The sequence below is a fragment of the Pelophylax lessonae genome, assembly GCF_965119305.1.
Source record: "Pelophylax lessonae genome assembly, chromosome: 4".
NCBI lineage: Eukaryota > Metazoa > Chordata > Amphibia > Anura > Ranidae > Pelophylax > Pelophylax lessonae.
In genome coordinates, this window is record NC_138771.1 from 313,813,455 (window position 1) to 313,838,922 (window position 25,468).

General features: G+C 40.5%; 1 protein-coding gene across 2 annotated transcripts in view; it reads right to left on the bottom strand.

Moving 5' to 3' along the window:
- The window catches only part of HK3 (hexokinase 3), a 474,982-nt gene that overhangs the window by 65,808 nt on the left and 383,706 nt on the right, over positions 1-25,468 (bottom strand). For both annotated transcript variants that reach the window (XM_082256083.1, XM_082256082.1), the window contains one exon: positions 13,843-14,005. In XM_082256083.1, coding sequence (XP_082112209.1) covers positions 13,843-14,005 — 163 coding nt within the window. The remainder of the gene's footprint in view (positions 1-13,842; positions 14,006-25,468) is intronic.

Below are 25,468 nucleotides of genomic sequence, written 5' to 3' on the forward strand. Positions count from 1 at the left end.
TCCTCTTCCTCCCCCCCGGCACTCACATTCCTCTTCCTCCCCCCCGGCACTCACATTCCTCTTCCTCCCCCCCCGGCACTCACATTCCTATTCCTACCCCCCTCGGGCATTCACATTCTTGGGGTGGAGGCGGAGCCAATGCTAGCCTAGGCGGCAAGGAGAGGAATTTGAAATCCTCCTCCTCTCGTCATGTGACAGCAGAAGAGGTTCTCGGAGCGAAGGAGGATTTCAAATTCCTTTCCTCACCTTGCCGCCTAGGCTAGCATTGGCTCCGCCTCCACCCCCCTCCGTCTTCTTCTGGCTGCAGGCTGCAGCGCTGCTTGACACTCGGGGCTAAAACGATCCACACGAGACCCGGGGCAGGACGGGCGGCGGCAACTCCGGTACCCGGATAGGATAATAAAGTATTTAAAAAAAAAAAAAGGTTAATTTTTCCGCCCCATCCCCGGCTGCGGACCTGCCTGCCCCAAGCGGCTGCTTGGTCCGCCTGGTGGTTGCGCCGGCCCTGTACACAGGCTCATGACAGCGTTGGCAAGAATGACCCGGAAGCTCCTCCACATTACAGTTCACTTCAAAGGATTAGATGTTCCATTTTATTTTTGCTGAAGTTCATGGGCCAGGCCATCCAACATTTATGGAGTGACATTGTGGTTCTTCCACCACTGGGAGACTTCCACCAATTGTTCCCTTCTGCCAATAGGGTTGTCTTCCTTATATGGTAAGCAGAGAATGTTATGAAGTTGGGGGGGGGGGGGTAGTGGTCGAGAGCCTGCTCTTAAGTATGACTAAAGGCCCGTACACACGATAAGAAAATCTGAAGGGAAATTTCGACGACCGATCTGCCGATTTTCGGATTGTTAGTATGGTGCTTTCGACAGCCGACTCCGACTTTTCGGCTGACAAAATTCTGATGTGCAGGCTATCAAATTTTTGTCCTCTGTAATACAACGTCCGATTTTCGTCTCATTAGTACAGATTTAGACGGAAAATAATCTTAAAGCGGAGTTCCACCCTGGATTTTTTTTTTTTTTTTTTAATACCCCCGGGACAGTCAGGGCTAGTACATTCCACAATGGCTAGCCTCTGATCTGTCCCGGGTTGCACTTACCTGTTAGGACAAATACTTACCTTGCAAACGTCTTGTCCAGCGCTGCCATCTCAGATGTGGGCAGCTTGAAGCCAGCGAGATCCCCTTCGGCGTCTTCTTCCGCCTTCTTTGGTCCCACGATGCTCTGCGCCGGGCCCGACGTCACTTCCGGGTCGCGCGCGTCATCCCTCTACAGCTTCTGGCCATGCCCAGAAGCTGTTTAGAAGGGGATGACGCGCGCGACCCGGAACTGACGTCGGGGCCGGTGCAGGCGCAATGATTCCTGGGAGCTATGACGTTCAGCTCCCAGGAATCATTGCAGAGCCAGGAAGTGACGACGGGCCGCGGCCGAGGAAGGAGGAAGAAGGAAGTAAGGTAAGTATTTTTTCTTCGCTACGAGGTAAGTAAAAAAAAAAAATATGCGATTACCCATTTCTTTTTCAGGTGACCCGGAGCGAGAAGATGGAGGTAAGTATAAAAATAGGGTGGAACTCCACTTTAAGAGCAAGAATAGGTATGCTCAGAGACGAAAGAACACATACAAACACATACAAACACATGACATCACTTCTGAAGTAGAATTCTGTCGTACGGGAAAATTTGTATGAAAAAACCTCTTCACTTTCCACATCAGACTAGCATGCCACAAAAATGGTCGACAGATCTTTTGATAATCTGATCGCGTGTACGGGGATTTACTTTGACTAATGACTTTGATTAAAGTCATTAAAGTCAGACTTTGACTTTGTCGAAAATTTTATGGAAAACCGGGGTGTGCATACTTACGCCCCGAAGCTACGGAAGAGGCAAGCGACCTAACGTTTATTAGGATTTGAATAAGTGGTAGAGCTATCTTATGTGTTATCCAATACTCTTAGAATGGGGACTCAAAACTCCATTTTCCATGTGATATTTTGTTTCTATCATTTGAGAGATATTTGTATCTATTACAGCATAGGGTTTTCACCCTTTTCTAATTACCCAACCTGTTTAGTATATTTATTTTACAGTCCCCATCCTAAGAGTATTGGGTAACACATAGGTATCCCTGTTTATTTAAGAGTATGTGCATGCCATGTTAGGGGGAAATCTAAATCCACAAAACAAAATAGGCAATAGTTTAAGTAACTTTTAGAGACCTCTATGGCACAAAAATAGGTATTTCCTATATAGTGACTACAACCCAAAGGTCTGCAGCAGAAAGAGTTACAGTGTAAGAAAGATTTTTTTCTTGATATTTTTAAAATCTTAATATGTGTATTTAATGATGGACCTTATGGATGCATGTGGGACTGATACATTTTAATGATATTCTGAAGCTTCTATGGTTGCGCCAACAGAGATGTGACTTATAAAATATTTAGAAAAACCTTACAGCATATTCCCTGTAAAGTATGCTGATATATGTTATATTTAGCATTGTATGAGAGTAAGCATTCATAATTATAGTGTCTGAAAGAGAATATATTCCTATGCCTGTTTTAACAAGATTCATTATTTAGTCCTGCCAGTTCAGTAAGGTTGCTATGGGCAACAAGAACAGTTGCCAATTGGTCATACAGACACCTGAGGACTGAATTGGAAAACAATAATGTATGCACAGTCAAACAGTGCTAGGTTGAGTAAAAGTAGCTACCCTGCTATTTAAATCACTGCAGTCTGCAATTAAGTACCTTCCCTAACTTTAACAAGCAAAGTAGGGCAGTGAATGCAACGCAATATTGACTGATAATTTATTTTACTGGATTGTTAAAACAGGGCCGCACAGGGCTCAGTAGACCACAGAAACTCACAAGAGACCAAAGCAAATCTCTGACACGCCAATCTTTCTAGCATCTGCTAGGACACAAGTCTAAGCCTGCTCAGAAACAATTACATTTTTGAGCCAAACAAGAATTAAAAATGATAGAATCTCAGAAATTCTGCTACATTTTTTTTTTTTATTATTTTATTATATAAACAGATCTAGATAGCATTTTGACCTAAGATTACGTAGAATTTCTACAGAGAGCAATAAAAACTGCTTTAATCAGCCAAGGAAAGTATAGTAGTATATATTGTAAATCCAAAAAACATGTTACAAAATCTGTTTGGCTAACATTGCCTGCCAGGTGGAAGATGTCCCATCAATTTCACTGCAACATTCAATTTCACAACTGTTTAACTAAAAGGTGCAATATTTTAGATATGTTGTACCATCTGTTGGATATTCCTTGACTGACAGGTGAGATATTTCTTATTTGTGCAAGTAGGACACTTTTTTTTTCAAGTTGTGGGCATAATAAGGAATTTTTAAAGCCCCATCAGTTTTTTATTCTATCTACGGTATATCTTTTTGCAGTGATCCCATCTGTCCTGCACACAAGGCCGGAAGTGGGAGGAAAGGAGGGGAAGTCCTCTCCTATACAGTTGTCACAAAACAAGTATCCTATCCCTATTCAAAGATTAACCCTCACCTCATGTTACAGTAACATTTTTTATTTTCAATCATATTTTGTGCAGGTGACAATGGTCACCAATACAAAGAGAGAACTGGAGAGAAAGAACTGAATCTTTCCAATGGGGAGGAAAAAACTGACAATTTTAAATATGCTGTATATACAAAGTAAGTACAATGGTATTCATAAACAACACCCATCCTTACTGAGGACCTAACCGACTCAAGTAGCTGTGCTCCCTTTGAGGTTTCCTAACTCCTCTGAGCTTTTCTTTTTCTCTTCTCAGCTTGGTGGTCTGGTTGAGATTGGCTCCACCTTTGTACTTTGGACCCCAATCTTTGTTATAAAGCCTGACGGTTGTTATATTGCTTACTTTCCCGCCATAATGTTTTTTTTTTTTTTATGCTGCTTCCTTTTACGCACTTCAGGTCCCCACCAAATTTCCACGTATTACGCATTGGATAGTTGTCCTGTGTTAACTTTGTTTTCAATGCCGTGCTTTGTACGCAAATATGTTAAATTGTGCCTGTTTTCTACTGATGTTTTTATGCAGTTTTATACCTCAATAAAATATTTTCAAAAAAAAAAAATAAACACCCATATAAAATTTTCTAAGAAAAAAGCTATATTTTGTAAAATACAAATTGTAATGGTCGACGTTTTCTTCTCAATTTAAATCGTGCACTTTTTTCTTTTGAATCCAACAACAACAACTATTCCTTTTTTATCCCCAACTGCCCATTTACAATCAAAGTAAATGCCCTGTTTAATGCAAACTTGAAGTATATGTAAGGCCCCTTGCACACTGGACCATTTACAGTAGCTGTTGTGCATCCCTCCTGGCATTTTAGTGCCCCAAGAGAAACAGGTGTGATATCCAACCCCACAGTCTGCAGCCAGTCAAAGTCTAAGGCAGGCTTCCACTGGAAGAGGCTGAACGCTGTACCTTTAGGGTCTTATGTGTTCAGGGACAGAACCCCAGAATGCAGGTCTTTTACATTCCAGACTTTCATCCCTGAATGCAGAGCATTTAAATTACTCTGCCTGAAAGGGTCCTAAAAGTACCTAATCCGATACTGTCATAACGAGGCAGGCAGAAACATGTACCTACAATTCAGGTCTGTTGTCCAACCCACCATTCTATGTACAATGAACTATGGGTGCACTGGTATGCTCAAATAATTTACCTTTCTGTGTGAAGAAACTGTCCCCACCCCCTAGCCTCATTGACCAATGAAGCTGCTCACCATTGAGATGGGTCAATACTAGGGATCGACCGATTATCGGTAAAGCCGATATATCTGGGGCCGATATGCACTTTCCCCGATATATCGTAATCGGCCCCTGAGGTTACCGATATTGCCGATATTTTAGGAAAGTGCTTGTACCAGAGTGATGCCTGCAGCTAGAGGCATCACCCTGGTACCGGCGTCCATAGCTAACGGTCGGCTGTCTTGTAATGACAACTGATGCGGCAGAGAAGCTGCCTGACTGTCATTACACGGAGTGGGAGGGGATGTCTCCCCCCTCCTGCCACCTTTCCGTGGCTTGCCCAGGCAACCAGGCCGCCACGGCCGCCAAAGAGAAGACCCGATCAAAGCCGCATTCGGGTCTGATCGGGTCTCTATGTAAAAACCCGGAATTGATGTCATGACATCACTTCCGAGTACTCGGCGCCAAATTAAAAAAAAATTACAGCATTCAAAACAGCCAAACTTGGCGTTTTAAGTGCAGAGGAGGGGTTTGGGGTCTTTTAGACCCCAGATCCCTCCACAAGAGTACCTGTAAAAAAATAATAAAAATAACTTTTTTTTAATGTACGGAAATATCTGCCAATATCGGCCGATACCAATATGCGATTACCAAAATATCGGTATCGGCAATAAAAAAACCATATCAGTTGATCACTAGTCAATACTAAAACTTAGGGGGAGAGGAAGCAGAGCAAACTCTAATCCCATAACAAAGACCTGATAATCAGACATTTGCAATGTGCAGTTGATTATTTACTTTATTTATTCTTTAAGTTTCCTATAGCACCCCATATTTAATCCTTCCAATGTGATATTGGAGTCCACATGGTAATTTAAAGATTTGTTTTTATAATTTTTACTGTAAAAAGTAGTGATGCTGGTATGGTAACTGATTAAATGTTTGCTTACTATCTAACTTAATCCAAAAAGAAGATGGCATTTAGTTGCTATAAGCAGCACAACCACTTAAAACAAGCTCCAATGTGTTTGGGTTTTGAAGAATTCCTACTTTTACCTAACGTTGAGGTGTATATGAATGCATGAAAATACATCTTTTGCATATGAGGCTTTCCATGTAAAGCAATGGCCTTATAAATGGGAATGTGGTAAGGGCATGATTTATAAATGATTATACTAATATGTCACCCTCTTCCCCAGTTCTTGAAGTTGGATGGTATTTTAAAATTGTTACTCCTAAAATAGAACGTTTGTAGGAAAAAATAGTTGAATCCAAACACATTTGTATGCCTAACTTTGACCACACTCCATAGTCTTTTGCCAACATTGACCTTCTAGATTGATATTAGTTGTACATGATTTTTTGGTGGATGGAAAGATGAAATTCCACTATATGCAAATTATTATTCCAAAGTTCTAAATTATTATTTGCTGTGTGACAAATGTGTACAGCATTGCAGGTATCCATATGGAATCAAAGGTAAATCATTATTAAAATTGCTGATTAGCCATTTAAGAGCAGCAAATGTGCCAAAGTGGTCATTTGTGGCAATATAATGCTGGTTAAATCGTAAACATGGCAAAAATTACTGGATTTAAAACTTGGGAAATTCAGAAGCAGGAGAAGGTGCGTTATAAATAGGACAAAATGGATGATGGAAATGCAGCAAATGAACTGCACTAAATGTCTAGCGTTTCATGATAATCCCTTTAGAATGTGTTTTCCTTTGGATGCTTACAGTGGGTACGGAAAGTATTCAGACCCCCTTAAATTTTTCACTCTTTGTTATATTGCAGCCATTTGCTAAAATCATTTAAGTTCATTCTTCTTCCTCATGAATGTACACATAGCACCCCATACTGACAGAAAAACACAGAATTGTTGACATTGTTGCAGATTTATTAAAAAAGAAAAACTGAAATATCACATGGTCCTAAGTATTCAGACCCTTTGCTGTGACACTCATATATTTAACTCAGGTGCTTTCCATTTCTTCTGATCATCCTTGAGATGGTTCTACACCTTCATTCGAGTCCAGCTGTGTTTGATTATACTGATTGGAGTTGAGTAGGAAAGCCACACACCTGTCTATATAAGACCTTCCAGATCACAATGCATGTCAGAGCAAATGAGAATCATGAGGTCAAAGGAACTGCCTGAAGAGCTCATAGACAGATCTGGCCAAGGTTACAAAAAGATTTCTGCTGCACTTAAGGTTCCTAAGAGCATAGTGGCCTCCATAATCCTCAAATGGAAGACGTTTGGGACGACCAGAACCCTTCCTAGAGCTGGCGTTGGTGGACAGCCATTTTTAGGTCTCTCCAGAGATGCTCAATTGGGTTTAAGTCAGGGCTCTGGCTGGGCCATTCAAGAACAGTCACGGAGTTGTTGTGAAGCCACTCCTTCGTTATTTTAGCTGTGTGCTTAGGGTCATTGTCTTGTTGGAAGGTAAACCTTCGGCCCAGTCTGAGGTCGAGAGCACTCTGGAGAAGGTTTTTGTCCAGGATATCCCTGTACTTGGCCGCATTCATCTTTCCCTCGATTGCAACCAGTCGTCCTGTCCCTGCAGCTGAAAAACACCCCCACAGCATGATGCTGCCACCACCATGCTTCACTGTTGGGACTGTATTGGACAGGTGATGAGCAGTGCCTGGTTTTCTCCACACATACCGCTTAGAATTAAGGCCAAAAAGTTCTATTTTGGTCTCATCAGACCAGAAAATCTTATTTCTCACCATCTTGGAGTCCTTCAGGTGTTTTTTAGCAAACTCCATGCGGGCTTTCATGTGTCTTACACTGAGGAGAGGCTTCCGTCGGGCCACTCTGCCATAAAGCCCCGACTGGTGGAGGGCTGCAGTGATGGTTGACTTTCTACAACTTTCTCCCATCTCCTGACTGCATCTCTGGAGCTCAGCCACAGTGATCTTTGGGTTCTTCTTTACCTCTCTCACCAAGGCTCTTCTCCCCCGATATCTCAGTTTGGCCGGACGGCCAGCTCTAGGAAGGGTTCTGGTCGTCCCAAACGTCTTCCATTTGAGGATTATGGAGGCCACTATGCTCTTAGGAACCTTAAGTGCAGCAGAAATCTTTTTGTAACCTTGGCCAGATCTGTCTATGAGCTCTTCAGGCAGTTCCTTTGACCTCATGATTCTCATTTGCTCTGACATGCATTGTGATCTGGAAGGTCTTATATAGACAGGTGTGTGGCTTTCCTACTCAACTCCAATCAGTATAATCAAACACAGCTGGACTCGAATGAAGGTGTAGAACCATCTCAAGGATGATCAGAAGAAATGGAAAGCACCTGAGTTAAATATATGAGTGTCACAGCAAAGGGTCTGAATACTTAGGACCATGTGATATTTCAGTTTTTCTTTTTTAATAAATCTGCAACAATGTCAACAATTCTGTGTTTTTCTGTCAGTATGGGGTGCTATGTGTACATTCATGAGGAAGAAGAATGAACTTAAATGATTTTAGCAAATGGCTGCAATATAACAAAGAGTGAAAAATTTAAGGGGGTCTGAATACTTTCCGTACCCACTGTATATGCTTACTTTGTGGACCAGAGAATAATCCACTATAAAAATGATTCTTTATAAAAGGCAAAGTTTCTACCAACTGTGTTCTGCAGTGGTCCTCTGTACAGTTTATGTACTTTTGAGAATGTCAGCCAGTGATAAATCTCAGTGCAGCATCATGAGAAAAAATGAATGATCAAATAATGGAGTACTGCTTCTTCAGAAAATGTAAATAGCCTGGTTACAGATTCACTTTAAGTAAACCCATACTTTGCCCATACTGGGCAAAACACAGGTTCAAACTTTAGGAACTCTACGGACTAGGTATATCTACCTTCCTTGTAATTACCTGCCTTCCCAACCCCTGACGAAGCCTGGAAAAACACCAGATATCTGTATATATAGAGAGGAACACATGATCAGGGCAGATGGTGAGTACGGCAAAATGAATTACCTGCTCTTAGAGCCCCTGCTGTAAATTTACTCTGCTCCTTTACTCAGTATGAAACATATTTTTTGCAGTTTTATGGTCCAGCAGCTTGGTGTGTGTTTCAGAGAGAAAAAGTGAGACCAGTTCTATATGCTTGTGATTCAGAAGTGTGAGTGTTCAGTACATCTTATAGATCTGCATGTACAGTTCTATAAGGCCTACTGGACTGACCCTATAATAGAACCACGTCCCAATCAAATTCTAGAAACCACAACTTAGGACTTTTTAGGCACTGAATTAACATACATACACGAAAAAATATATATCATAAAATCACTTAAAGATAAGCCCGCATTTTCCTACACTATATTACCAAAAGTATTGACACGCCTGCCTTTACACGCATATGAACTTTAATGGCTTCCCAGTCTTCAGCTCTTCTGGGAAGGCTGTCCACAAGGTTTAGGAGAGTGTATATGGGAATGCTTGACCATTCTTCCAGAAAAGCATTTCTGAGGTCACATTTGTGTGGACGAGAAGGCCTGGCTTCCAGTCTCCGCTCTAATTCATCCCAAAGGTGTTCTATCGGGTTGAGGTCAGGACTCTGTGCCAGCCAGTCAGTCAAGTTCCTTCACCCCACACTCGCTCATCCATGTCTTTATGAAGCTTTCTTTGTGCACTGGTCCAAATCATTTGGTGGAGGGGGGATTATGGTGTGGGGTTATTTTTTAGGGGTTGGGCTTGGTCCCTTATTTCCAATGAAGGGAATGCTTTAGGTGTCAGCATACCAAGACATTTTGGACAATTTCATGCTCCCAAATCTGTGGGAACAGTTTGGGGATGGCCCCTTCCTTTTGCAACATGACTGCGCACCAGAGCACAAACAAGGTCCATAAAGACATGGATGAGTGAGTTTGGAGTGGAGGAATTTGACTGGCCTGACCTTAACCCAATACAACACCTTTGAGATGAATTTGAGCGGAGACTGCAAGCTAGGCCTTCTCATCCACATCAGTGCCTGACCTCACAAATGCACTTCTGGAAGAATGGTCAAACATTCCCATAGGCACACTCCTAAACCTTGTGGACAGCCTTCCCAGAATAGTTGAAGCTGTTATAGCTGCAAAGGGTGGACCAACTCAATATTGAACCCTAGGGACTAAGACTGGGATGCCATTAAAGTTCATGTGCGTGTAAAGGCAGGCGATGTCCCAATACTTTTGTGTATGCAGTTATGGGCATTGTGCAGGCGGTGTCCCAATAATATAGTGTATGTAGTTATAGGCATTGTGGATAAATTCATTTTAAAAATTCACAAAATAGGCACTAAAATCACTCTAGGAAATCTAATGAATTCCACCATAAGTCTTTCTTTTGATCTTTGAAGATCTTTAGGAATTAATTACTTCAAAGTACATTCAGATAAAAAGGTAAAGATGACTTGCTTTGAAACTCTTTTACTGCTTGTTAAGAATATGTTAAGATCTTAAAACTCCAGCAAAATTAACAAGATTTTATTTACTGCTTTCACAGCTGTCTATGCCCTTCGATAGTTACAGAATGTAGGGAGGTGCTCTTAGATCACATTAAATGCAGCCAGTTCATTCTACGATTATCTCTTTCATTTTATTTTAGCAAACTATTCCAGACATCATACTGTCAGTTATTTTCTGATAAAATTACTAGCTGAAAAAGAAAGAGCAGAAAATGTTCTAGTTGTACTTTCATCTTGTCATAATACTTTTAAAATTCAAGAAACAAAGAACTAATCAATGCAACGTCAAAATAAAAAAGTTGCAAAAATCCTAAAGTATAAATTGTAGTATATATGCTTGGTGTTTTGTATTCCCACTGGTTGCAATATGTGATTCTTTATATGTGTTTATAATCTTATTTTGTATCACAGGAAATCTGGCAAGGGAGAGACAGGATAGCCTCTTAAACATTCCTAGCTACATTGTGACCAGCTTCTTTGTGTAAGACTGTGTTTAAAATAAATGAGGCTTAGCGATCCTTATTGGCAGAATTTTTTGCTTGCTGTTTTGCTAATCAAACACATAAAGTAGATCTGTCCGCTCATCCTGAGCCAAGTCATAACTATACAGCTCCATATATGTTTATTGTGAGATCTGAAAAATGAAGCCATTTAATGCTATAGCTAAATTGTAGACTGCAAACAGGACAGTATAAGCAGCCAAAAGAAAAGCTTTTCTGGTCCCAGGACTCTCACGTTGGTGGGTCCTGCATATAACGGCTGATTCATTTACACATGTCATTTGTAAGAGATGTTTAGCAATATTAGCTTGTTGGGAAGTAAGCATTTTCTCCAATTTCAGACAAACACAGCTAGAGCCTTGGTCCTCTCAATGACCTAGCTTAGCAATTTCATTAACCTACAGCAAATGACTTTGGTAGTATGACCTGACCAAGGCATTATCTTAAAAACATCTCACTGTTTTCGTGTTACAGTTATTAACCTCCATGGATCCTTGAATATCTTTATCTTGGGCACTTCTGGCAAGCCAGTGTTCGGTACATTTCAGCCTTTGCCCCAAATTCACTTTATGCTCAAGAAAACAGCTTAGCTTTCATCCTAGAGAATTCAAAGCATCTGGTATGCTCTAGCACACCTGCAGCATAAGGATTGTCAGTATAGTAACATTTTTTTATTATCAATTACCTCTTAATTATATCATTAAATAAAGCATATACACCATAGATTACAAACATTTTTCACTTGAAAACAAAATCGTGATTTTTACTCGGTAGAAAATGAAATGCGCAAACAAGTGTGAGATACGACAGCTGCCAATGCTTGTGGTTGACGTCGATGATAGCATATGCCCATGGACTATCACTAGTGAAAAGCAGTTAAAGTAGTAGTAATAAAGATTATGTTTTTTTTTTTTTTTTTTTTGCCCATTTATGTCCTTTTGAGGAGATGTCCTGTCCCATAGCAAAAACAGTAAGTGAGATAAAAATTCCTCCAAAGTCAGGAAATCCCAGAAGTAGTGACCCCATTTGAGGATTTCCCCTCTACTCCTGTTTTAATGGCAACCCAGTATTTGGGATTTTCTTTTACTTTCACACTTAGTGAAAAATGGAAACAGGACAACTAGAGGAGATGAATCTCCCTAATGAGGTCAGCAACTTTTTCCTATAGTTACACTTTAAGGAGGGGGGGGGGGTGTTCTAAAGAATAACATCTGCTAAATCATTGCCCATGAATGCTGCAAACTGCAACCACGTTCAGCTAGCAAACTTTAAAAGAGGCTATCAATTGCCTGTCCATTGGTACTCTCCTTCTTTGCATTCCCACCACTTTGTTCATCGTTTGGAGCTCTCAGAAATTCCTATTATTATTTCCAGGTAAGGTAAAGCATATGACCCTCACCCATTACTGCAATGATGAAGAGTTTAGGGCTAAGCAGCTAATCACCAGGTGCAAAAATCATCACTACACTCTTTTTTGCCGTGCATGCCAGTCAGCTTTCAAGGGCACTGGAACAGAGACACATGGACCTCAATCCTATTGGAATCTGAAGAGCAGATATAAAAGCACAGCAACAAAAGCTTGAATAAAGTAAAGTCCTTTATTGTAAAAGCCAAACACGAACAGAATACATAGGTACAGGTAGACACTTTTCAATGTGTCAATGTGCTTGTTCACAAGCACGTTGACACGTGTGAAACTCATCTACCTGTACTTTATGTATTCTGTTCGTGTTTGGCTTTTACAATCAAGAACTTCACTTTATTCAAGCTTTTGGTGGTGTGCGGCCGATTTTTCTTCTATTTCTACGACTACGCAGTGGCGAGCCAGGGCTGGCATCCATGCTGAAAAGCTTCTGGTTTACTCATCTGAGCGATGTACACATCCTCCCATGTTTTGGAAATCTGAAGAGGGCCTGTACAATTTTATCAATATTCTATACTCACACCAATGTATTTGGAAAATACTTAATCACTTACCGCAAACTGACATATCTATACTTCGGCAAACTTTGCGGGGGTATACCGGGATGATGCCGTGGTTAACAGCTATCGGTCGGCTTTCCGTCGGTAACGACCGATGCGGCTCGGGAGCCGGTTGATTGTTACCCGGGTGAGCGGGAGGGGACATCCCCCCTGCCACCTTCCGCAACTTTGCTCGGGGCTCTTGTCCCACCGGGAGCCCCGAGCACCCAGCCGGCGCGTCCGCCGGCTGGATGGAGTCCCGATCAAAGCCGGAAACGGCTTCGATAGGGTCTCCGATGACGTAACCCGGAGGTGGCGTCCATTACGTCACTTCCGGGTTACTCTGCTGCAAAAGGCGGCAGATTAAAAAAATTGCTGTATGCAAAAATGCCGTTTTTGGCATTTTGCATACATGAAAGTGTAGTGGAGGGGTCTAGGGTCTTTTAGACCCTTGATCCGTCCATAAAGAGTACCTGTCACTGCATATTGGTGTCACAAGGGATGTTTACATTGCTTGTGACAGCAATAAAAGTGATCAGATTTTTTTTTTTTTTTAAAAAACCTGTAATAAAGTTAAAAAATAAAATAAAATAAATAGAAAAAAAAATGTAGCCGCCCCCATCACCGTACGAAAAGAAACGTATACGGAAGTCGAGCCGCGAATTAAATCGCTGTTCAAACCACACATGTGAGGTATCGCCACGATTGCCAGAGCATGAGCAATAATTAAAAAGAAAGAGCTACACTCTAACTCTAAACTGGTAAATGTTAAAAGAATTTAAAGCGTCGCCTATTGAGATCTCTATTGACCGTAGTTTGTCGCCATTCCACGGGTGTGCGCAAACCGTAACATGTTGGGTATCTATTTATCTATTTACTCGGTGTGACATCATCTTTCACAATATACAAAAAAAAAAAAAAATGGGCTAACTTTGCTGTTTAGTATTTTTTAAATGCAGTGAAATGTGATTTTTCAAAAATTTTCCAAAAAAATGGCGTTTTAAAGACCGCTGCGCAAATACCGCGTGACAAAAAATATTGCAATGACCGACATTTTATTCTCCAGAGACTTTGCTAAAAAAATATATATAATGTCTGGGATTTCTAAGTAGTTTTCTAGGAAAAAATACTGGTTTTAACTTGTAAACAAAAAGTGTCCGAAATAGGGCTGGGGCTTAAGTGGTTAATATACAATACCTGTGCCATCTGGTGTTGAGCGGACATATGTAGGAAGCATTTTTAAGGTTGACTGCCTCTCTGGGTTTACTTGCAGTCCTCTCTCCATGTTTTCCAGCATCAAATCCCTCACGTTTTCCAATTGCCCAATGGACAGCGAAAAGGGCTGCAAACATCTTTGAACCTGCAGAAATTAAACACCCTTAAAGTTACTTTTTCTCAAAGGAAAACTATTTATTTTTTATTTTGTATTAGATATATATGGGAAAATGTTTAGCTAAGTCTAAATAATATCAGTTGATGTCTAATAACCCATTTTCCTTTTATAATTTGTAATTATATCTGTACATGGGGCAGGCATATTTGCTGATTTTATATATACAGGTTCTATTTCATGCATAGTAGTTCTTCACAGTAGTTGAATCCTATTGTTTCTCTCTCATATTGCAAGTGTACCAATTTGGGGACAGATTGAAAATAATAAACTTTCTGTATCACGATGTGGTCAAGATTTTATCTCAGCAATTGTTACTTTATGAGGTTAAGTGACTAAAATACAGAGAGCCACTAGAGGATGAATCTACAAATCTGTAAAACAGTAACTATAGTACAATAAGCATGTAAAATGTGTATAGCCAAATAAAAAAAATGAAGGTAAATATTAGAATAACCACTAAAATGTGTGCTCCATATTGACCAGTATGTACACATATTGATAAAACAAAAGTCTGACAAGTGGTGGACATGCAGTTGTTGCATCCTGATTTACTACACCAGGGTTTTATGGGCTTCATTAAGCCTTCTTTGTCCTTCTCTGCAGCTCTTAGTGGTTTAAAGATAAAAAAAAAAGAATGTGCCCAAAGCTGTTCTCCAGATAATATGTTACACTCACTTACACAATTTTGTAGCTAAATACTTCAGAAAATGTTTATGGCCTTTTCCCTGAGATTAAATATTGTATGTTGCATTTTTACAATAGTGACCTCGGTAGACATAATCTTTGAAGATCAGGGTGTCTTGGCTGGAAGCTGGTTTAATTCGAAATAATTGGCCTGGTAATGCTAACATGTGCCCCTCTATTTCATGTAAAATGAGCACTTTAATAAGGTTCCCTTTAAAGGCTAAGTTCAAAAGGCGGTACGGATTTTTGAATCTATTGCAGGCCATTTTGAAGGGCCATAGTGCCAAAAAACGAGTAGCTCTTCTCTGAATTCCCCAAATGAGTTTACCAAGTCCTGTCTCAGCGAGGAACTGAGAGAATATGGGAGAAACGGTGAGGGTCTAGCTCTGACTGAACTAACTAACACTAAACCGGAGGGGAGGACAGGGAGATACCAAATTTCAAGTATACAAGTTGTAGTTGAAAAATAGTAACCTGATACAGTTCAATGCAACAGCAGGACAAAAATACACATACAGATTTATCTTAAAAAATTATAATATCTTTAAAAAGTGAATTTGTTTCAGTATCTCAATTCAAAAAGTGAAACTCAATTCAAAAAGTGGGTACGGAAAGTATTCAGACCCCCTTAAATTTTTCACTCTTTGTTATATTGCAGCCATTTGCTAAAATCATTTAGGTTCATTCTTCTTCCTCATGAATGTACACATATCACCCCATACTGACAGAAAAACACAGAATTGTTGACATTGTTGCAGATTTATTAAAAAAGAAAAACTGAAATATCACATGGTCCTAAGTATTCAGACCCTTTGCTCAGTATTTAGTAGAAGCCCCCTTTTGATCTAATACAGCCAGGAGTCTTTTTGGGAAAGATGCAACAAGTCTTTCACACCTGGATTTGGGGATCCTCTGCCATTCCTCCTTGCAGATCCTCTCCAGTTCTGTCAGGTTGGATGGTAAACGTTGGTGGACAGCCATTTTTAGGTCTCTCCAGAGATGCTCAATTGGGTTTAAGTCAGGGCTCTGGCTGGGCCATTCAAGAACAGTCACGGAGTTGTTGTGAAGCCACTCCTTCGTTATTTTAGCTGTGTGCTTAGGGTCATTGTCTTGTTGGAAGGTAAACCTTCGGCCCAGTCTGAGGTCCAGAGCACTCTGGAGAAGGTTTTTGTCCAGGATATCCCTGTACTTGGCCGCATTCATATTTCCCTCGATTGCAACCAGTCGTCCTGTCCCTGCAGCTGAAAAACACCCCCACAGCATGATGCTGCCACCACCATGCTTCACTGTTGGGACTGCATCTCTGGAGCTCAGCCACAGTGATCTTTGGGTTCTTCTTTACCTCTCTCACCAAGGCTCTTCTCCCCCGATAGCTCAGTTTGGCCGGACGGCCAGCTCTAGGAAGGGTTCTGGTCGTCCCAAACGTCTTCCATTTGAGGATTATGGAGGCCACTGTGCTCTTAGGAACCTTAAGTGCAGTAGAAATCTTTTTGTAACCTTGGCCAGATCTGTGTCTTGCCACAATTCTGTCTCTGAGCTCTTCAGGCAGTTCCTTTGACCTCATGATTCTCATTTGCTCTGACATGCATTGTGATCTGGAAGGTCTTATATAGACAGGTGTGTGGCTTTCCTAATCAAGTCCAATCAGTATAATCAAACACAGCTGGACTCAAATGAAGGTGTAGAACCATCTCAAGGATGATCAGAAGAAATGGAAAGCACCTGAGTTAAATATATGAGTGTCACAGCAAAGGGTCTGAATACTTAGGACCGTGTGATATTTCAGTTTTTCTTTTTTAATAAATCTGCAACAATGTCAACAATCCTGTGTTTTTCCGTCAATATGGGGAGCTGTGTGTACATTCATGAGGAAGAAGAATGAACTTAAATGATTTTAGCAAATGACTGCAATATAACAAAGAGTGAAAAATTTAAGGGGGTCTGAATACTTTCCGTACCCACTGTATTATAAGAAGTCATTACAGTGCGATAATTTTCCTTTTAACTTTGATGATTATGGCTTACAGCTAGTGAAAACCCAAAATTCAGTATCTCAGAAAAGTAGACTATTACATAGGACCAATAAAAAAAAGGGATTATTAATACAGAAATGTTGGCTTACTGAAAAGTATGTCCATGTACAATATAGTATGCACTCAATACTTGGTAGAGGCGCCTTTTGCATGAATTACTGCATCAATGCAGTGTGGCATTGAGGCAATCAGCTTGTGGCACTGCTGAGATGTTATGGAAGCCCAGATTCAGGAGTGGCTTGACCAAGGACAGCAACACAAGGACTGCAACAATAGTCCATATCCTGGATATGTGTGTGTGATGGCTCTTAAAGCGGTAGTATCCCGCTTTTTTTTACTTTACTGCATGGTTTAGGAGATATTACCATTGCATGCAGCCGCTGACGAGTGCGGTGCATGCGCTCTGAAGGTCCGGTGGACCTTCAGAGTTCCTTGTCGGGAATTGCCGGAAAATTACTCCCGCACGCATGAGCGGGAGTGACGTCAATGCGGCTCCGGCCACTCACAGCGCCGGAGCCGCAGAACCCGGAAGAGACGCCGTGAGATCGTGTCCGCTACCACAGCGGTGTCCGGGGGTCCGTGTCAGGGCTTCGTTCTAAGGTAAGTAATTCATAATGAGCTAGAATGCGATGCATACTAGCTCATTATGCCTTTGTCTTGCAGGGTTTTTTTTTTTTGTCATTAGAGTTTACTACCGCTTTAAAGCACTGACACTAGCCATAGTCCCCTCCTTGTGAATCTCCCCTAAATTCTTGAATAAACATTGGTTCACAATCCACTCAAGGCTGCAGTTGTTCCTGTTGCTGTTGCTTGCACAACTTTTTCTACCATACTTTTTCCTTCCACTCAACCTTCCATTAATATTCTTGGATACAGCACTCTGTGAACAGCCAGCTTCTTTAGCAATGACTTTTTGTGACTGTCTTCTGGACAACTGTCAAGTCAGCAGTCTTCCCCATAAATGTGTAACCTACTGAACCAAACTGAGAAACCATTAAGCCTCGGTTCACATTACTGCGGCTGCGGCGTTCGCATGTAATGTCGGAGCGCACTGCTCCTTCATTACATGCGATCGGGTGCGCGGTGCGAGTTTAGCCATATACTTTGTATGGCTAAATTCGCACCGCACCCGCAGCAAAGACGCACAGGACCCTTTTTGGCAGCCGCATCAGGATCGGATCGCACAGCGGTTCACACTTGTGCGATCCGATCCTGTGCGAACTGCAAGATCGCACTGCGATATGCGATCAAACTGGGGGTGTCGTTAAGATTACATTGACACCCCCAGCGTATCGCATATGGCAGTGTGAACTGCCGGGGGTGCGTTTGCGATGCGGGAACAGGCTGCGGATTCGCAGCCTTCCCGCATCGCATAAGTGTGAACCGGGGCTTAAAGGCTCAGGAAACCTTTACAGGTTATTTTAATTAATTAGCATATTAGCATGTGACACCATGAGTCTACAATACTGAACGTTTTTACAATATTCTAACCTTCTGAGACACAAAATTTTGGGTTTTTTACTTTCTGTAAGCCATAACCATTAAAATTAAAAGAAAGCAATGTCTGACATTTATCACTGTGTCTAATGAATCTATATAATATTTGAGTTTCACTTTTTGAATTGAATTACTGAAATAAATTAACTTTTTGATAATATTCACATTTTTTTAGATGCACCTGTAGGTGGGACAGAACGAACTTTAATTGTTGCTAACTGTTGCAAAAAAACATTTGAGCATTCTGTATCATGCCCCTGTACAGAACTCCACCAGTAATGTAATTTGGCATATACCTGGCTCTGTCCCTTGTTAATAAAATATGATTACCCAGTCTCTGGGACCTGTTGATTGCCTGGACATAGTAGAAGCTACAGATTACAGGGTTACAAAAGTTCTCAGATATGGAAACTGCTGCTGTGATTGTCTCACTAATTTTCCCAACAGTTATTCTGGTATTACAACACTGAAACTGATCATGTGCCAGTCCCAAACAGGCCCACCTACTTAGCACTCAGGATGTAGAAAGCGATTTTAATATGTCAATTTCAACACAATAGAGCAACCAATGCTGCAATAGTGTTTGCTAAATACAGTATGTACCTAATTTGGTTAATTTTTTTTTTTTTCAGCAAAAATATCATCATTGCCACAATTTAGGTGCAAAATAGTTCCTGCATGTCAACTCACCTTAGAATTTCAGCATATGGAGCTCCCAGAATCACAGGGCATTCTGGAATACATAGATCAACCAGGCAAACCAAGTCAAAAACCTCAACATATCCGCTCCTGTTATCTTAACCTCACTATCGGCTATTAGGTCCACTCATGATGCTTAATAATGTAGAGCAGAAGGCGAGACTTCTCAATCATTCTTGCATTCCAGAGTGTCCTGTGATTTGGGCCACTCTGTGATGGTGCTGACCAATCACAATCCATCTGGTCTGTCCTGGATGCGCTGATAGAGAAGAAGGAGAACAATGGAGATTTCAAATCCCCAGATCGCCAGAGTGGCTGTGGGAGTGCTGACAGCTCAGGATCACCGTAGATAAGTATAGTGGGGAATGGGGAGAAAGGAGGAAACAGAAGTGCCTATGACCAATGAAAGTTTTGACAGCGCAGCACTGACAGGTAAGACTGCAATAATTTGATAACATACAGTGCATACTAATGCATCCCATAAAACTAAAACTGGCCCATTTTAATAAAAATTTTAAAAAAATAGCGGAGAGACTTCAGGACAAAAAGAACCACTCTCAAAACGAAAGAAAGAATAGTGATTATCCACATAGCTGGAAATTATTATGCTGCAATATATTTGAATCAAAGAATCAGGTATGGAAGATTCCATTTATAACTTCTTTGAAGCATTTAAATACAATACGAATATACAATCGCAGCTCATATATTTAAGCCTATCTTTAATATGCTTGTAGTCTCATTTTGCTCGCATTTATTGCCCCATCTGCAGTTGACTGCAATCGGACATCACCTGTGGGCCTTCAGGTTGGGATATCATTGTTTTCCCTCCCTGTCTTTCTTTGATATACAAGCTGGACACCATATCTATGTTTCAACCCAATTCCTATTTCCTATGGTAAGATTCTCTTGAGTAATCGCTAGCTGTATGTCCAATTGTAATATGTAGTTGTTGATTGTTATGTTGAAACATATTGTTTTTCCATGTTTTACACTACTGAATAATTATTGATACCATTGTATTATTGTTTATCCACATACTTTTACCTATATCGATTAATTCAACTTTCTTATTCACATGTATTTGTATACTTGTTTTTCTCTTTTTTTGACTTATCTGTCTAGATGTAGCTAAATATATCCCCTGAAGAAACCAAATCAATGGTGAAACATGTCAGGATTGCTACACTGCGATTTTTTTATCGCAATGAACTCACTCAATGAATATTGAATATAGATTGATCCTATGGTTTTAATATGTTGTTAGTTATATGTGTTTTTTAAATACAAAAATAAAATTAATGAGTTTTAATATATTTTGATTAGAGTTATTGGCACCTTAAAAATCCCAGCTCTCATTTGTTTTGAGAGTGGTCCTTTTTGTCCTGTGTTCTATCCATTTGGGATGTGGTGCCTTTGAGACCTTCTTCAATTGATCTACTCCTGCCTAAAAAATAGCGGAGTTTAATTCCGCTTTAAGTAAAATTAGCATTTCAATTTTTTTTTTCTGGTACCAAAAAATCTTTATTGAGGTATCGAAAGGTGAACATACCAAATTGGTATTGAACATTAAAGTCATGAAAGTAATACCAAGATAGACTTGTAAAACCATGCAGGGACTATGAAGGGAGCAATAGTATATAACTGGTTTATAAGATACAGAGGATATGTATGTATAACAATAATATTGAGTTGTAGGTTATGGTGTAAGCCTGAAGGTTGTGCAACGTCCAGTAAAATTTGATTGAAAATCGGTGTTAGCGGAAAAAGGTGACATATTCAAATAGAAAAAAAAGGTGCTTTGTGTACAAGACCAAATAGAGTGAATTTGCCAAGGAATAGGCAAAGGCCTCTAAATGAATAGTAGTAGTACAGGGAGGGGTTCCCCTTTAGAGAAGGAAAAAAGGGAAGAGTGGGGAAGAATGAGAAGGTAGGGGGGAGTAGGGAGGACTCGCCACAGAGGGGCAACGGCCATGTTCCCATCCCAAGGGGATCAATAGTTTTTTTTTTGTTTATACCAGCAGATAGTTAAAGAGGTTGTGAGAGTGGCAAGGAATAGGCAAAGGCCTCTAAATTAATAGTAGTAGTACATGGAGGGGATCCCCTTTAGAGCAGGAAAAAAGGAAAGACTGGGGAAGAATAAGAAGGGTTGGGGGAGTAGGGAGGACTCGCCACAGAGGGGCAACGGCCACGTTCCCATCCCAAGGGGATCAATAGTTTTTATTTTTTTATATACCAGCAGATAGTTAAAGAGGTTGTGAGAGTGGAATGGGCCAATATCATTAAACTGGGCTTCTGGCAGTACTAAAAAAATGCACAGCAAATAATAATCACCTATTTGAAATACATTTTGCTTAACACACAGGCACATCTTTCTTATTAGAAATCAAAAACATGACATTTGAAACAAAAAAAAGGTAGAGCACCTCTATTCACTTGCATAATTTTTATTTTACAAGATTTTCACACAGTAAACCAACCAAATTACTGCTCTTTTTTGTTTTTTTTTACAGAGTGCAGCGGGCTCTAACTATATAGACACAAACGCAATGGTATGTGAAAAAAACATGCTAAAAGTTCTCGCGGACAGTAGAAACCCCACAGGACAGATTAGGAAGTTCTGTTCAATAAAGTCATAGAAAATATTTCTAGACAAAACAGAAGAGTTGCAGCTTTGTATCCTGAGCCAAGAAATTCTAAAGGCATATTGACACAAAATCTTAACGGCTGGTATTATTCAGAGAATCTGGCAGCTTTCCATCGCACACTATCAACTGGCAACAATGGCTGAGTATCGAACACTGATTATCAAAATCCTACCAAGGGGAAAAAAAGCAATCTTCCTCACTAAACCACAAAAACTGCCTTCTGTTTCCCATTTCTTAATCAAGCCGTTATACAAAATTGAAATTACGAAGCCATTAAAACAGAACATGCATTTAGAAGTGTTTTAGATATTTTTAAATAAAAGTCCAGAATTTTTGACGGTAATGTCTAAATATGCATCCCTATTGGATGCTTGCAGTTTAGTCCAGAGGCAAAACTATAAGTCATAAAATCCTGTTGCTAAATTTTTAGCAAGGGGCCATTCTATCTCACACGAATACCTTTCACTATCTTGTCAGGCCATTTACAAGAATTGGCCTTTGTTTGCTCTCTTTTGCCGGGTCTGTTCGATTCTTTTATTCTAGGTGACAGAATAGAAAATGATGTGATGAATGGGAAAGTGTATTATTTAGTGCAGAGTATAATGTGACCATACAGCTAGTAAATAAGGGCTTATTTTTTAAACCCTTGACACCGCAGGCCCAGGAGGAAGCTGTATCGTCTGCAATTATGCCCTATATTTTATATCTACAAATCTAGTAAACAAGTGGAATAAATATAAGGGAGCTGCTTGGAGTCAAATCATTAGGGGAAAAGGCATCAGACTTTGTTTATTGCCAGTAACATACACTATATTACCAAAAGTATTGGGACATCTGCCTTTAAACGCACAAGAATTTTATTGGCGTCTTAGTATAATGAGTTCAATATTGAGTTGGCCCACCCTTTGCAGCTATAACAGCTTCAACTCTTCTGGGAAGACTGTCCACAAAGTTTAAGAGTGTGTCCATGGGAATGTTTGACCATTCTTCCAGAAGCCTATTTGTGAGGTCAGGCACTGATGTGAATGAGAAGGCCTGGCTCGCAGTCTCTGCTCTAATTCATCCCATAGGTGTTCTATTGGGTTGAGTCAGGACTCAAACTCGCTCATTCGTATTTTTATGGACCTTGATTGTGCACTTCTGTGCAGCCATGTTGGAACAGAAAGGGGCCATCCACAAACTGTTCCAACAAAGTTGGGAGCATGAAATTGTCAAAAATGTCTTGGTATGCTCACGACATGTTTTATTTTTATTTATTTTTTTGTTTAAAGAAAGCCTTTATTATCAATTTAACACACAGGGGTTCTGGGCAGAAACAATAGGTGGTTCGTCCACATTTTAACCATCCACCCCACTACCCAACTACAATGAAAAATGCAGCTGCCCGAGTCTGTTCATATTGGCACAGCCATGATGCTTCACTTTGCGGTGTGGCAATTCTATCTTGGCATGTTGATTTTGGCAAGTGTTGCTGCTTGTCAAACTTGCCTTTTTAAAGTCAGAGGGACCATGCCGCAACCAAGTGCTAAGTGCTTGCCACACAACTGTGGCACACTATTTCAAAGTAAACTCCACCTTGAGATTGGAAAAAAACAGACTTTAACGGGGTGGCAGTATCACCACCTGAACGCTTGTAAACTGGCACTAAACCGCCTCTGAAAAAGCACTCAATGTGGATCCCTTTTCAAAGCAGAGCCTACCGCCTGTGTGAAAGATGCCTTAAACAGAATGTATTCTGGTTTTGTATACATTTTTTTACTATGGTCAAGACTTTTTTTAAAGATGGAAATATTGCATTTTCACATGTTTTTTCAGTTTCACCTTACTTTCTGCTGAAAAAAAGAAATAATGTTTAAAGAGCTTGAAAGCTTAAAATTACATTTATACACACATGTGAATAAGTCATAACAGTGATTAATTCCCTTATATTTTTCTGCCTCAGTATAGCTCTATCCAAGATCTCAAGTTATAGACAACCTGTGATGAGGTTTTAGAAAACCCATAATGATCTGAGAGTCCCACATGGTATAAGCATTCTGTGTTAAATTTTTCTTTTTAAGGTAATGTTTTTATATATAGTCAAAAAACAGCTACAGTATAAAACATAAGTTTAAAAAAACTATAAACATAATAAAATATAAATTAAAATTAATCCAAAATCACTACAGTTTTGCCTTAGGTATGAAGGAAGCTTTGTTTTATGATAAAAGAAGAGTCTTTGCATTGCTGTGCGCCTATGGATGAGGTCTACTTCTCATGGGGTAACACAATGCCCAGGACTCGGAGGAGACTGAGGCTATGTGAACGATCAAACATTAAGGCAATTCCCCGACTTAGAGATGAACCTTACTGTGTGTAGTAATAAAGTGCAGAGTTCCTCTGAAAAACAACTTTTCCGATGTCACTACACACTGTACTTGTATGTAGCATTAGGCGGGACATGCTGAGCCTGCATCCACTCCATCAGTTCAATGTACCTCTGTTACCTCACTCCCAGTAACAGAATAGGGTCTCCTCAAACACATAGCAGGGTTCTCAGGCGTGCACTCACTTAACTCTGTTCTTCCTGTACCACGTGACCAGGCCATAGATCTCTGTAATGCTAATCTTCTCCAGATTGCCATGGAACATGGACTGATGGGGAAGGAGCTAGAACATCGACCCCCCTCACTCCCGGAGGACCGGTCACCCCACCAGGTACCATGCTTATTGACTGATTGCTGTCGCTTGTTCCTTCTCTTACTTACTCATAGCAACTACGCTCTTTTTTCCTTGCCTTGACAAGTTAAACTTTTGTAGCAGTGTTACTTCATACCCTGTAGTGCAAATACAGACCCAGGTTCTTTGGAATATGCCAAAATTAGCATGCACACTTTTAAGTACCTTCAGTCCAGGCTTAGAATGGTTCACATAACTTGACTGAAGAAAGGCATCATGGCAATACAACATTAATAACATCCGGTTCCTAAACCTAACTAAAATAGCATAGTTGCCCAGGCGTATTGTCCATCACTTGGAAGGTGTCAGTGGCTTCTGGTATATTCAGCGCCATCCTTGCCCTCAAAGGGTGTCTTTGTTCCGTTCTCCAGCCCAAGTCTCCACCTTTGATCATGGCTGTCCCCCTATTTATATCACAGGTGGGCTCTCCATAACCAAAAGAGTGGGAACTGAGCCGAAAATATTTAACCCCTTCCCGAGCCTGGGGCGGCTGCTACACAATTTACATTTCAACCTGCCTACACACTGACCTTGTAGATGGAGACATCTGCAGCTTGTGCAGTGAGAGGAGTAATTATGGCAATCTGAGAGTAGCTTAAGTGTTACTAAACCCACAACAGTAAAAACAGTCTGTATACGCAGAAAAGCATGCTTGTTATGCTCACTGTGAAAACTAAGAGGTTAATCCGCTGCATTGTGTAAAAAGGCTGTTTGAACTTGTATGCACAGATCCCCCTCATCCTGCATTGTCCTTCCTGGACAAGTCCAGATAAGACAAAGCGAGTAGAGTCAGGCTGCAAATGCTCAGTTTGGTCTCTGTTGCTGGAGAGAACATTTCCTGCACATGTCATCAGTACAGTCAGCCAATCAGCGCTGTCTGGAAAGAGGGTCGGGGGTCAGGCACCATCAGTATCCACGTCAGAGGAGAATTAAATATCCTCCTACAAAAACCTTCAGCATTCAGCCAGATGATGATGTATTTCATGTGAACACTGTGTACCAATTGTCCAAAAAAGGTATACAGCAGTTCTATTTTAAAGAAATAACAACATATATGGTTTGTGTGTGCTGCGGGGGTGAAGATGGATCCTTTATACATTCAAGGGTTTAGTAACACTTTTAAATGATGTGTGAAAGACTCAGGAGGTTCC